Source organism: Phaethon aethereus, assembly GCF_964289735.1.
Source record: "Phaethon aethereus genome assembly, chromosome: 6".
Lineage (NCBI taxonomy): Eukaryota > Metazoa > Chordata > Aves > Phaethontiformes > Phaethontidae > Phaethon > Phaethon aethereus.
In genome coordinates, this window is record NC_138580.1 from 28,004,776 (window position 1) to 28,017,531 (window position 12,756).

General features: G+C 43.1%; 1 protein-coding gene across 1 annotated transcript; it reads left to right on the forward strand.

Moving 5' to 3' along the window:
- Nucleotides 1-1,975: 1,975 nt before the first annotated feature.
- On the forward strand, nucleotides 1,976-12,336 carry IDH1 (isocitrate dehydrogenase (NADP(+)) 1; the record flags this gene model as incomplete). Its single annotated transcript, XM_082001817.1, has 8 exons — nucleotides 1,976-2,097; nucleotides 3,730-4,021; nucleotides 5,756-5,861; nucleotides 8,455-8,632; nucleotides 9,083-9,234; nucleotides 10,658-10,798; nucleotides 11,568-11,730; nucleotides 12,243-12,336. 8 exons carry the CDS (start codon nucleotides 1,976-1,978, stop codon nucleotides 12,334-12,336), a joined length of 1,248 nt encoding a protein of 415 aa, XP_081857943.1.
- Nucleotides 12,337-12,756: the final 420 nt, after the last annotated feature.

Below are 12,756 nucleotides of genomic sequence, written 5' to 3' on the forward strand. Positions count from 1 at the left end.
AATCAAAGGGGAAGAGTGACAGAAAGAGTTGAGCTCGGGGGAGTGTGTGCTGTCTAGAGGAACCGCTTGGCATCTTGGCTTTGGTGCGCAGAGGAGGGATGCTACTGCAGTACGGCCTCTGCGCGTAGAGAAACTGGGGACATCAGCGTTTGAAGAGGGGAAAAGTACTTGGACCATGATCAGATAAACATGTAGGATGCTGTCAGAGTCGTGTAAGAAGCTGCTGTTTCCACATACCAGTGGAGGTATGTGGCATCTCATGTACCTTTGTGTTCCCCTTGTGACAGCAGCACCATATAAGTCTGAAGCCAGTTTTGCAAAACCTATTGCTATGACTGACATAATCTGATTTGTCTCATTTAAGTAGGGACCAAACCACAAAACAAGTGACGGTGGGTGGGTGTCTGTGTACATTTTGGCTTAAGCGAATCAGACTGTTTCTCAGACTCTGTAAGTGCCAAAAGCAAAACTGAAGTCTCCTGAGAGGTAATCCTGTGCCTAGGCCATGGCACTGTTGATGCAGTCCTTGTTTACATAGTCACAATTGAAAATTGGGTTCAAAATACTTGCATAAATAAACTGAGTTCAGACAGAGTGTGGCTATGTGAAGTTAAAGTTTTCCATGAAGACTAGAGAGGCCTAATATAAGCCAAGATATTATCTTCCTTTGGGATGGGAGGGCATCAGACTAGTTAATTTTTCAAGTTTATGTGCTCATAGTAAATAGTCTTAGTAACTCACAACCTCATTTTACTTTTTTTTTTTAATCTTTGCTCTTTAAAGTTTGTAAAAGCTTGATGCAGTAGCTAGAACATAGCTTAGAAAGTTTATTCTCTTCCCAGACTAAAAATATTTAATGGATTGGATTTTGGAAATACAGCACAAGTTAGTTTAACGGAAATAAAATAAAATAAACCAGGGAGCAGTCTTCCCACGTGCTTGTAACCTGGGGCCTTTGCATTGCAAACCTCACACCTCTGAATAACTTCATCTAGATGAATAGACCCTGTGTACAGTATGACTCCTCATTCTGGATAAAGCCATTCATGGACCTTGGTATCTGTGAGACTGCAACCTCAGGCACAAGGACTTGGTATCTCACTGTAGTATCCGAACAGCTACATACAAGAACGGGGCTGTCTTGCGAGGAAGAACTTGCCAAGTCATAGCTCTTGCATAATCAGAGCTGAGAACTGAGAAACTGTAGCTGTTAGGAAGCAGGGCACTGTGCTAGGGCAGTTTAGTGGCTTGTGGGGTTGGGTTTTGTAAATGAACAAAGTGCAAATAGAAGGGCAGAGTTCAGGTTTATTTTTTGAGGCCTTGTGAAGAAATATCTTGGGGAAACCTCTGTTCCATACAGAAAACAAATCTGTCCCGTATTTATTTTAACAGCAGAAATAAAGCTTGCCACAAGAAAGTACTCTTGATGTGGCCCTTGGACTTCTGTGCCTGTTTCCTGCCTTCCTGGGGAAGGAAGCTAATAAAGAAGCTGGCAATGTATTAATCTTAATAGTGCAAGCAATATGAGCTGTCATTAAAATAATGTCCATTAACCCCCATTTTTCAGAAAAAGGGGGAGAAACAGGGAACTGGACTAGAACTCATGAAATCTAGAACAGTACTCATCTCTTTCTGTGCAATTTGGGGGAAGAGTTTGGTCATGCTTTCAAATTCTTTTGTACAACTATAATTAAAGCTCATGCACTTAGAACACACCCCTTAAAACTCGGATATTAACCTTTATTTTTATCCTTGAATAGATCTCCCTAGGAGCTGGGGCTTTAAGAAAAATACCAGTTAGCATGAAACTAGGGATAAACTGTGATTATTCTAAAGACTTTTAGGAGAGATGCTGTATGCTTTGTTAGTGCCTCTGTTACAGTTGTGTTGTAAAAATGCAGGACACATGTATTGGTGATGTGTTTTGGCAGTTTTTAACTTAGGTTGGTGGTTTTTATATCTGTTGCAGCTCAAGATGTCTAAAAAAATCCGTGGAGGCTCCGTGGTGGAGATGCAAGGAGATGAAATGACACGGGTCATCTGGGAACTGATTAAAGAAAAGCTGATTTTTCCTTATGTAGATCTGGATTTGCACAGGTAATGGATCTTTGACACACAGCCACTTTGTCTTGCAATTTGCCTGTGCCATTAGGCATTGATCATGTTTCCCTTAGCGCTAAGAGCCTTATAGCCTCTTTGCACTAGTGCAGGAAGAGCTAACTAGCCTGTCTATACTGGTAAATTCCCAGCAGACTCCCCTGGTTAGCTTAAGGGCCAACATCACTAAGTGCTCTGGAAAGCATGGGCTCATGGTGAAGGTATTTTGTCAAACTCTGGCAGCCCCTCTGAGGTTCCTCACAGCAGTAAGCAGTGAAAGCTTAATTGTGAGTTAGCTTTTTTCCTATACTGTGCCTCTAAGAAGGTCTCTCACAGACATGGTCTGAATTTTTATCTCCTCTGTCCTGGCTTTCCAGCACCTGGGCAGTCTGCATGGCTTCTCGCAGCCTAATCCAGTTAGAAATGTGGGGTGTTTCAGTCACTCCCTGACGAAGCCTAGCATCTCTGGACTCTGAGTAGGTTTATGGCTTCTTCCCATCTCTGTTTGAAGATCTGCCCAGAGGGCAAATGGGTGGTTGTAGGGCACAGACTCTGCCCTGATGTCTGTAAGCTTGAACTCTGCTGCTGACAGTGTGAGTTAACTGTTGCAATTATTCCCTGAGCCTAGGCTATGCTCCTACACTACCTTCTGGAAAAAACAAATACTAGCAGCTGGTATGGCAAAAGGGACATGCCATCCACAGCATCTGGTCAACAGAACAAATAATCTCTTCCCTTTCTAGCCACTGAGCTGTAATTATTAGAGAAGTATCCAGCTGCATTGCTCCTAGCCGTGTGGACAGAGGTCTTCAATGGTATCTTCCATTATCAAACCCACAAGTCTGATCTCTTCCCCTGTTCCTGAAGTCATCTGTACGCCACCTACATCAGGCTTTCTGCTTATTGGTGTTCAGAACCAAGCAAATGGGAACTAAGCAGCATAATACATGCACACGATCTGGAGAACGTCCTTTTTCAAAGAGGGGTGGGAGGAGGGAAAGCAGGCCCCTGGTTGAGGAAGCACAATGGCTAGATTCATGTACAGCTGGCTATGCTTCAGGGCTATCCCATGCTGGGCACCCATTGTTCTCCAAAAGCTATTAAAACAGTGAGTGTGGGAAAAGTACTTCCCCTGACTGTTTGAGGGGAATAGTGGCAGTTTTGCTGCCAGAGCAGGATTGTGGGTCCATTGTCAAAGCACTTTTTAAGCCTAGTGTAGCTTCATATGCTCATGAAATGAAGGAAGCCAGAACCCTCAGAACAAGAGGTTTGAAATGAAGACCCATATTCATCTGGGGATTATTCTGCTCCATATCATTAGAATCCCAGACTGAAAGCTTCCATTGCAGGAAGCTCAGACAGGAAAGCAAAGGAGATATTAGCTATGTCCTACGCTGGCAGAGGGCCTCAGCCATAAACTGTCCTTTCTCCAACCTCCTACCAGCAGCAGAAGTATCTGTACATGACCCTATGTTTTCTTCCAGTCCAGGAGTATTTGCACTGGAAGAGGGATAACTTAACAGCAGAGTACTGGAACTATGCTCACAGGCACATATGGCTTCTGGTTTCTTTCCTGTCAGACATGAACAAATGTCCTGGGCAGTTCTGACCATCTTTGTGGGTTTCTTACAGCTATGACTTGGGCATTGAGCATCGTGATGCTACAAGTGATAAAGTAACTGTGGAAGCTGCTGAAGCCATAAAGAAATACAACGTTGGCATAAAGTGTGCAACCATTACTCCTGATGAGAAAAGAGTGGAGGAGTTCAAGTTGAAGCAGATGTGGAAGTCTCCCAATGGGACAATTAGAAACATCCTAGGTGGCACTGTCTTCAGGGAGGCTATTATCTGCAAGAACATTCCCCGGCTGGTGTCTGGATGGGTGAAACCCATTGTCATTGGCCGTCATGCTTATGGGGATCAAGTGAGTCACTTCAGTGCTTACCTCTCTTTTTATCTGAACAGGCTTAGTCCTGACTGATACAGAGCTACAAAGACTTGGACATCTCTGTGCTGCTGCTTTATGCCTTGCATTCCACCTGGGAGTAGGTACTTGCTAGCACTTTATACAGCGGCTGGTGAAGTATGGGAGAGCCTGGTTCGTGCATCTCTTACTTAGACAGTGTAGCTGTATAAACAGCGTTCCAGGGCCTGTGCTTCAGTTAGGTAGGTCTGTACCTAAACACAAGGTATAAGTCCTCCAAGTTATTCTTCACCTCTGCAGAGCCCTCCTCCTTACATAGCAATGTCTTTAGAAGACAGGCAGCGTAAAGAATATTTTGTTACTTCTCAAAAGGACTTTTTGGTGGCAAATGTTGCTCACAGCAAAAATTGATCTGAGTGATTTTTTTTTTTTTTTTTTAAGAAGTGGGAAAAGTTACCTTCTGTGTGTGGGTGTGGTTTTGTTCTTTTTTTAAACTGTAATCTGCTGCTTAAACTTAATTGCACAGCACTCCTGCAGGGTTGATATTCATACTGGGTGCGCCAGGTTGTTGTAGTGAAGTAGGGAAGCATCCTTTATCAGAGCTCACCTGGCAGAGGTAGTACAAGGCCAGGGAAAGCCCTAGCATGGCACTCCGTGGCCTTTGAGCAACCCAGAGGACAAGAATCAACCATACTGTTCTCCATGGGTAATGATACACTGTAAAGCAGCCAAACACAACAAAAGAAGAGTCTTCTAGAAGAGCCAAGTGCTTAAATAGATGGGTAAATCCACAAACTGAGGACAAGTCATAAGATTAGCTGGGGTGGGAAGGTAAAATACAAATTTCCAAGAGGAAAATAATTGCAGAGCCCTGACACTAGAAAAGAATGGGGTTCAGCATCCTTAACGGTACTGAATAATTGAGAAGGTCAAAATAATAATAGGAAACAATGGATTAGGAGGGGAATGATTGAAATCCTGCCAAAGTATGAGATTACAGTGAAAGGATAATACAAGAACATGTAAAGGACATATGAGCAAGACAGTTCTGTAGCTTCAGAACAGCTCAGGGAACAGATTCCCTCAATAGGAAGGAAACTACATGAAAAAGGATGATGAATTCCAAGGAGATGTGACCTTAAATAGTGCTGTTCAGGACAGTTGGGAAGATGAGACACCATTTAAAAACTTGGAAGTACATGTTGGCTCTTTTGAGTCTGTGTAGCTCAGAGGAGCAAAATGTGTACCCATTTACAGAATTCAAAGAACTCTTACTGCAGATTGGCCTTTCAAATGTCATATGATGAGTAGAAATAATGGCTGTTATTAAGGTGCTGTGTGATTCCCCCTTATTCATGAGATCAGTAGTTGTGATATGAATGGGTTTTTTTGAGGCAAGGAGAGGAGCCTTTCTACTCACAGACCACACAACACTCTGGATACTTTTCAGTTCAAAATTTCAGTGCATCTGCAAAAATGTCTACTCTGCCAATTGATGGGGCCCAAGAATCTGTAAGCTTTTTCCCTTAAAGAGGAAGATCTTTTCTGAAACAGGCAGACTCTTGACTACTTGTCTTTCTAATCTCTAGTAAAATAATCTGTTGACCGCATGGCTCAATAGACACAGCCTGTTCAATGTTTTTTTTGGTACAACTGTTTACACTTTTCTGCATCCTGCCTTCCTAAGTTCTGTCCTGATACATAAAATAATCATGGACATTTTTTTTTTAACAGTACAGAGCAACTGATTTTGTGGTACCTGGTCCTGGAAAGGTAGAGATGACCTACACTCCAGAAGGTGGAGGCAAACCAGTTACATATCTGGTCCATAACTTTGAAAGTAGGTATTATCTCTTAAGTTGTGATTAAAACTGATGTTTTTGGTTCAGTTTAACCTTAAAGTATCAGATCTGTTTGGTAAAATGACTTTGAGGTAGAGTGGGGGAGAAGGTATGGGCCTTCTTCATTTATCTGGGAAGTACTGAAAGTTACTTGAAATCTTCCTGGGATTGAGTAGGCATATCAAACATGCAATCATACTAGAGTGGCTACCTGTCATGCTCCTTGTATGATGACTCTGGCAGTAGCATGTATGTTTTTCTCTTTGATCAGAGGGAAACTTGCTAACTAAACAGGGCTTGACATAAGGGGAGATATATTTGAGAAGAATTCAGATATAATTCTTTCTGGTTTTAGTTTGTCTTACTGGGCTCTATATACCTTTGTAGTTTGTACCTTTCTTTACTAAGCAGTCTTTTTCTTAACAGAAATGAGAACTGATACTTACTCTGCCAGGTGGAAAGGAGGTTTGCCAAGGATGCTCCTGATTGTGTAGTCTCTAACTGTTTTAACAGATGCAGTTCCAAAGGTATTGGTGTCCCTCCTAGCAATATTGCAGTGCTAGATGCAGACATTGCTAGGCTCAGGAGGAGGAGTCCAGGCACTGCTGGGCTTTGTTGCATAAAAACAATTAAACACACGTTGCTAGAACCCAGGGTGTTTCTCTAGGGGCAGGATTCGGGGAAAACATCACACAAATCGTCTCTCTTGCCTATCAGTGATCAAAGGCTTCAGGATTTGAAGCCTTATGGTGACCTGTGTATGTGAGTGTCTAATGTTTTGCTTCTATCTACAAAACCTCATACATCCATGTAAACCACAGAATCCTAGTTTGTATGCAGTTGGCTTGGCAAACAGATACGCAAACTGCCATATGACCCTCTTTTGAAATATGTGATTTCTCTGTCATTCTTGCTCACAGGAGCCTAAATCTCTGCTATCTCTTGTTGCACAGCCTTTCATCTGGAGTTCACCTGCTTCACTGCCAGTCCTAATCTTTTCATTTGATAGGTGACTGGTGAGCCTGTATTGGAGACATCTGGCAGCTCCAGGTGCTAGTCTGATGCACTGCTCTGTGTTGTATCAGCAAGCAGAAAGCGCAAAGATGGCAGATTATTGTTGTTGCTCTGGGGGAACTCCCCTCCCCACAAATAACTGTTGTGCCAGCATATCTCCACAATGCATAAGGGAATCTTGCCCTACTGCTATACTAATATGTTCAACCTTAACGCTGAATCAAGAGCTTTTAGTAGGCAGTAGGATTGTATGATTGCAACAAGTTGGTGTTTTTACCTATATGCAAATAAGTATTTGAATAAAACTTAATATCTGTCATCCAGCAACCATGAAATCATGGCTCCAGAGGACAGTCTCTGTAGCTGATCAGAACCTGTTCTGTCTTTGACTCACTAAGAGAGGCAGGGGTACATGTATTTTCGCTGGTAACAACAGGAATTTAATTCCCTGCCAATATCAACTTTAAATGACCTTGCTATCTTGGCAAACAGACAAACCTCTTCTGGCTTCGCCTCTTCATTCTGCATGCATGTCCATATAGTAACAACTACCTAGAGCTAGGGACAAAATGCTATTAGGAAAGGGTATTTTCAAAAATTTAAAAAAAAAAAAAAATCTGGGGTGTTTCCAGAGCAAAGATCCCTGATAAAGGCACTGTACTACAAACTAGAGAGGTAGTGGTAGTGAGGTGCTTAAAATTAAGTACATGGTATCTACTTTTCACTAGAAACACAAAGAGCTGTGCTCTGAAGATGACAAAGTTTTTCATGAAGCCCTAGACCCTACTTTCACCCACAGTCAGCCTCTCCCATGATCTGAATGCTGCTTTCCCCGAGGTGAGCTGGGCTGTAAGTTTAAGGCATTTGCATTCAAGCTGCTAGCACATGATGTAAGTCCTGTGAGTGGTGATAGTTCCTCAGAGCCTTTCTCAGAACTTCCCCTTGCACCCAAGTGACTGCATGTTCTTCCCACAACTTGCTGGAAGTGAGCCTGAGCAGGTGAAACAAAGTTGCAGGCTAGGCCAGACACTTGTGCTGGAAACATGCAGGAATGCATGAGAGGACTCGTTTACCTGAGCTAGGCAAAGCACCCTCTGACTGCTGGAGGTAGTTCTGCAGTGCAGTTAAAGCCTGAAGGTACAAGACACTTAAGATGGGAGCAAACCCATTTCTAGCTTTGAGACCCCTTGCTCCAAACTGCTGCCTGCTGCTTTGATAGAAAAATACTCTGTGTTACTTCTCTGTCTAGTAGGAGTTCAGGCACACTCACTTCAGTTATGGTTTTGCTGCTTAGGCTGGATTAGGAAGAAACTTCTTAGGGGTATTAGATCACAGTATTAAGATGTACCTAGCTGTAAAACAAAACCACCTTCCTATCCATGTGTCACAGGACTGTTGGAGCTTTGAGCTGATAGGGTAGAGTAATCTTCTCCTGAAAGAACCAGCCTTAAATTGAGGACTATGTCAAGGCAATTGGGGATAACACCAGCCTGCCTGCCAGAGTGTGCTACGGGGAGACTGTCAAATCCTTAACCAAAACTAAATCTAGTTGATTCCTATCTGTTCTTCCACTAACAGGCTGTGGTGGTGTAGCCATGGGAATGTACAATCTTGACCAGTCTATCAAGGATTTTGCCCACAGTTCCTTCCAAATGGCACTGTCTAAAGGCTGGCCCCTCTACATGAGCACCAAGAACACCATCCTGAAGAGATACGATGGCCGCTTTAAAGACATTTTCCAAGAGATCTATGACAGGTAAATAGGATGTTTGTGTACTTCCTACCACAGTGCGTAAGTCTGCAGCAGGAACATCCTTTCCAGCCTTGTGAGCTGTACAGTTAATTCAGCATTTTCAGACACTCAGCAGCACTTTGCGGGAGACTGCACCTTCCCTGACACAGTCCCCCGTGTCCTGCAGGACATGGTACTCAAGGTCTAAAGCTCTGCTAAATGTGGCTGTGGCATTCATCTCTCCTAACAGAGAGTCACAGATTCTCTATGGGCTCTTCTGTGATTCTGAATCAGGCTTGCAGTGGCCTAGCAAAACAAGCAAGGAAAAAAAAAGAGTAAAGAGTATGCAAATTTCTTTTAATTTTCCCCCTCCCCCCACTCTTATCTCTGTGCACCTCACTATGCCCAATTACTTGCACAAATTGTGCAATCCCTGTTTTTATATGACAAGTCGTTCTGGTTTTTGTTGTCCAGAGAATACAAGTCCCAGTTTGAAGCCAAAAAGATCTGGTACGAGCATAGGCTCATTGATGACATGGTTGCTCAGGCCCTGAAATCTGAAGGAGGCTTTGTCTGGGCCTGCAAGAACTACGATGGGGATGTGCAGTCTGACTCTGTTGCGCAAGGTATGGTTCTGGTTCTATCACTGCTGCTCTTTGTTCAGTTTCATTAATCTGGGTGCTGCTTACTATAATACCGTTCACATGGCATATAGCAACCATAGTAGTCATGACATACTGTATTAACATCATATAATTCAAATCATTGTCTATTGTCCCCTATAAATTGGCTCTTCGAGGAAAAAAGGTAAAAAGTGTAATTATTAATAGTTTCCAAGAGATGGCTCCCAAAGTACAGAGATGACGGCAATGCTGAATACAAATACCACAATGATAACCTTGACCCAGCTCCCAGAGAGCTGTTTCCCAGACAGCACAATGGGAAACATATACAGCAAGTAAGGTGTCACAGAACACAACCCTATGTTTCCTGTGCTACCCTGAAGTAGGCTCAGTAGCAGTCTTTTGTGACCTCTGTTGTATCTTATGTAATGGCCCAGGAGGTGGTGCTGGGTCTCAGAACTTATATTTCAAACCTGCAGCCAATCATGGAGATACCAGGCAGGCAAAGAATTTCCAATTTCACTTTTACAAAAAAATCCATTGAATGTAGACTGTGTAGTTGCACTACTTTATCACATGGCAGTTCCTACCAATATAATAACTGATAGGCTTTCCATTCTAATGGAAGGTAGCCAGAGAGCTTGGGATTCTGTCACTGACAGCTTGACTTAAGCTGACTGGTGATAAGCATACTGGCAGGTGCTCTACAGCTAAGTAAGAAAACCTTCAGGACCTAAAGCTACCTGTCAGGTGCGAAGGGAGAGACTTTACAGACTTGTAGTGCTTGATAAAAATCCTATATAACCAAGTTGCCTGGTGCCAAAACAAATATGGATGCAGAGACCCACAGGGCAAGATGCGTGGCTTCATGTAATATGCTCTTTCTAAAGTAATGCCAGTAAACTGCCTCCCACAGAACAAGCATATGCGTTGGACTACTGAACAAAGAAGCTTTCAAAGGCACAGATCCCTGAAACCTACAGGGTTAGAAGTGATGTGAATGTTCAGTTTTGCCTGATTCCTTTCACTACAGCAGATGCTCTTGATATGAAGTAGGTTTGTTTTCTATCACCCTGTGGAGAAGATAGCAATTAGCAGCCCAACACTGCTTATTTAGGATTCTTTGTTCTCATACTGCACCTTTTCAGTAAAAATCTGTCCAGCAAGTTAGGTGAGAATACTAATTTTCTTGAAATGTTGCAGAACATCTGCATATCTATATCTTATGGTTCAGCAGCACTTTCTCTTCAGATGAGCTGTTATTTTGACACGTCAGGACTAGCCAGTTAGTTGCAGTAGCAGCAGCAGCACTGCTGTTCAGGAATACTCGCATCAAGGCTGGGAGATGTAGGGGGATTGTAGGATGGGGGAATTAAGGGGGCTGTGTGAAGGAGACACTGAACTTTTTAAACTGTGTATTCTGTAGGCTATGGCTCTCTGGGGATGATGACCAGTGTGCTGATCTGCCCTGACGGCAAGACTGTTGAAGCAGAAGCTGCTCATGGCACAGTTACTCGTCACTACCGCATGCACCAGAAAGGCCAAGAAACCTCCACTAACCCCATTGGTGAGCTGCTTTTCACTGCCCTTCAGTGATCTCTGCACGTGAAAGAACAGGTTCGGAGTAAGAACATCTGCATCGTTTCTGCAGAGAATTACACCACTGAGTGGTGAAACTGGTAGTTCATAATGCATTTATTTTTCCATGGAGACAGCTGCAGCCTAGAGCAAACACAGGCTAGAATGGAATGAGTGTGAGCAGTAAGCTAGACCTAACCTAGCATTTAAGACATGCTCTCACTCTTCAGCAAACAATGGGTTTATAGCCACAACAGCCTTAAGGTTTAGGTTGGTTGTCTTTTTATTTTACTCCCTTCCTGATGCTCCAAAAGATGCAGCCACCCCCCAAACCATGTACATACTTAAATTGTAAGTGCACCATGAATGGAACATGAGGGAAAGAATCCCCTACAATTGCATAGGGACCAGAGTGTAATGTAGTATCAGGAAGACGACTGCACCTTTCTATCATAAGGACAACTTTCTGTGTAACCCATCATTCTTTCTGACTTGGGCAGGAACAAAATAAGATAAAATGGCACACACAAAATGATTGCTGGAGGCAGTGAGTAGCTTCTGGGGTTTGCTTTTCTTTAGAGCTCCACAAAATGCAAAGAATGCCTAGATGAAGTGTTCTCTTTCCCATACTAGATTTTCTATCTTTTTGCTGTCTGTTTTCAGTTTGATACTAAAAAATAATTACCGTTCCACATGACAGTTTAGAACAACGTTCAGCGAGTTCTAGAAGGACAGAGTAATCTAGTGTTCTCTCTCAGCCTCCATCTTTGCATGGACAAGAGGACTAGCTCACAGAGCTAAGCTGGACAACAACACTAGCCTCAAGAACTTTGCAGTTGCTCTGGAAGAAGTCTGCATTGAGACCATTGAATCTGGCTTCATGACAAAGGATCTTGCTGCCTGTATCAAAGGGCTACCTAAGTAAGTGTATGAAGTAATTGGCTGTGCTTGGAGGAGGCTGTTTTACTTCATGTTTCTGAACAGCATTTGCTGGAAAGTTATTTTAGTATGGTGAAGAATTGCTGGAGTCTGGTCACAGAACAGGACTCATCTGTACCCAGTGCCGTACAAACAGAACGAGACACTCCCTGCCCCAAGTAGCTTGGTCTACACTGCTCTGTCCCTGCTATTGTACCAAATGCATGGGGACAAAAATAAAGAAGAAACTGCAAAGATTTCTCTTATGACAGGCTGGCTGCATTGGCCAGATCCTGCCCTGTCCATTTATTAGAATGTAGAGCTACTTCACTGCAAAATATGACCTGCCTACCTCTTCTCCAGAGCCTTTTGGCAAAAAAACATCAGCCTGATGAGTAGGAGATAACTTTCTTGGGTTTAGAAGCAAAACTTAGTTCTTCGAACCGTCTTCCCCTGCTTTGAGCATTTGAGTGGCTTTACAACTAACGGCTGTCTTGTTTTGTTTCCCCCCGCAGTGTCACACGCTCTGACTACCTGAACACCTTTGAGTTCATGGACAAGCTTGCTGAAAACTTGAAGGGGAAGCTGGCCTCTCTGCCCAAACTTTAAGGCATGGTTTCTACTCAAGCTCTGCTAACAAAGTGGCACTGTAATCACAGTGTTGCGTAACATTTCAAATAATAGAAAAAAATGAACATGTACACTTTTTTAAATGTTTAAAAGACCATGTTTTCTTAAACCTCTTGAACTGCTGGGCTAGGCCTTACTTTTGCTAAGCAGCTGAATGTGATAGTATTCAAGCTCAATGTGGGTCTGGATCCCTAACGTCATTCACAGCAGACCTGAGGTTTTTCTCCATGACTTTGATCTGTATTTCTCTTCTCTCTTCCCCTCAGACTGAAAGCCAGTCTGTGTCACAGCTCTGGTCAAACCAGTGGTGATTTACTGTCCAACAGACCTTGGAAATCAGAACCGTCCTCATCTCTCCAGTACTGTACACTGAGTATAAGTGAGCTCACAGGGCTACGC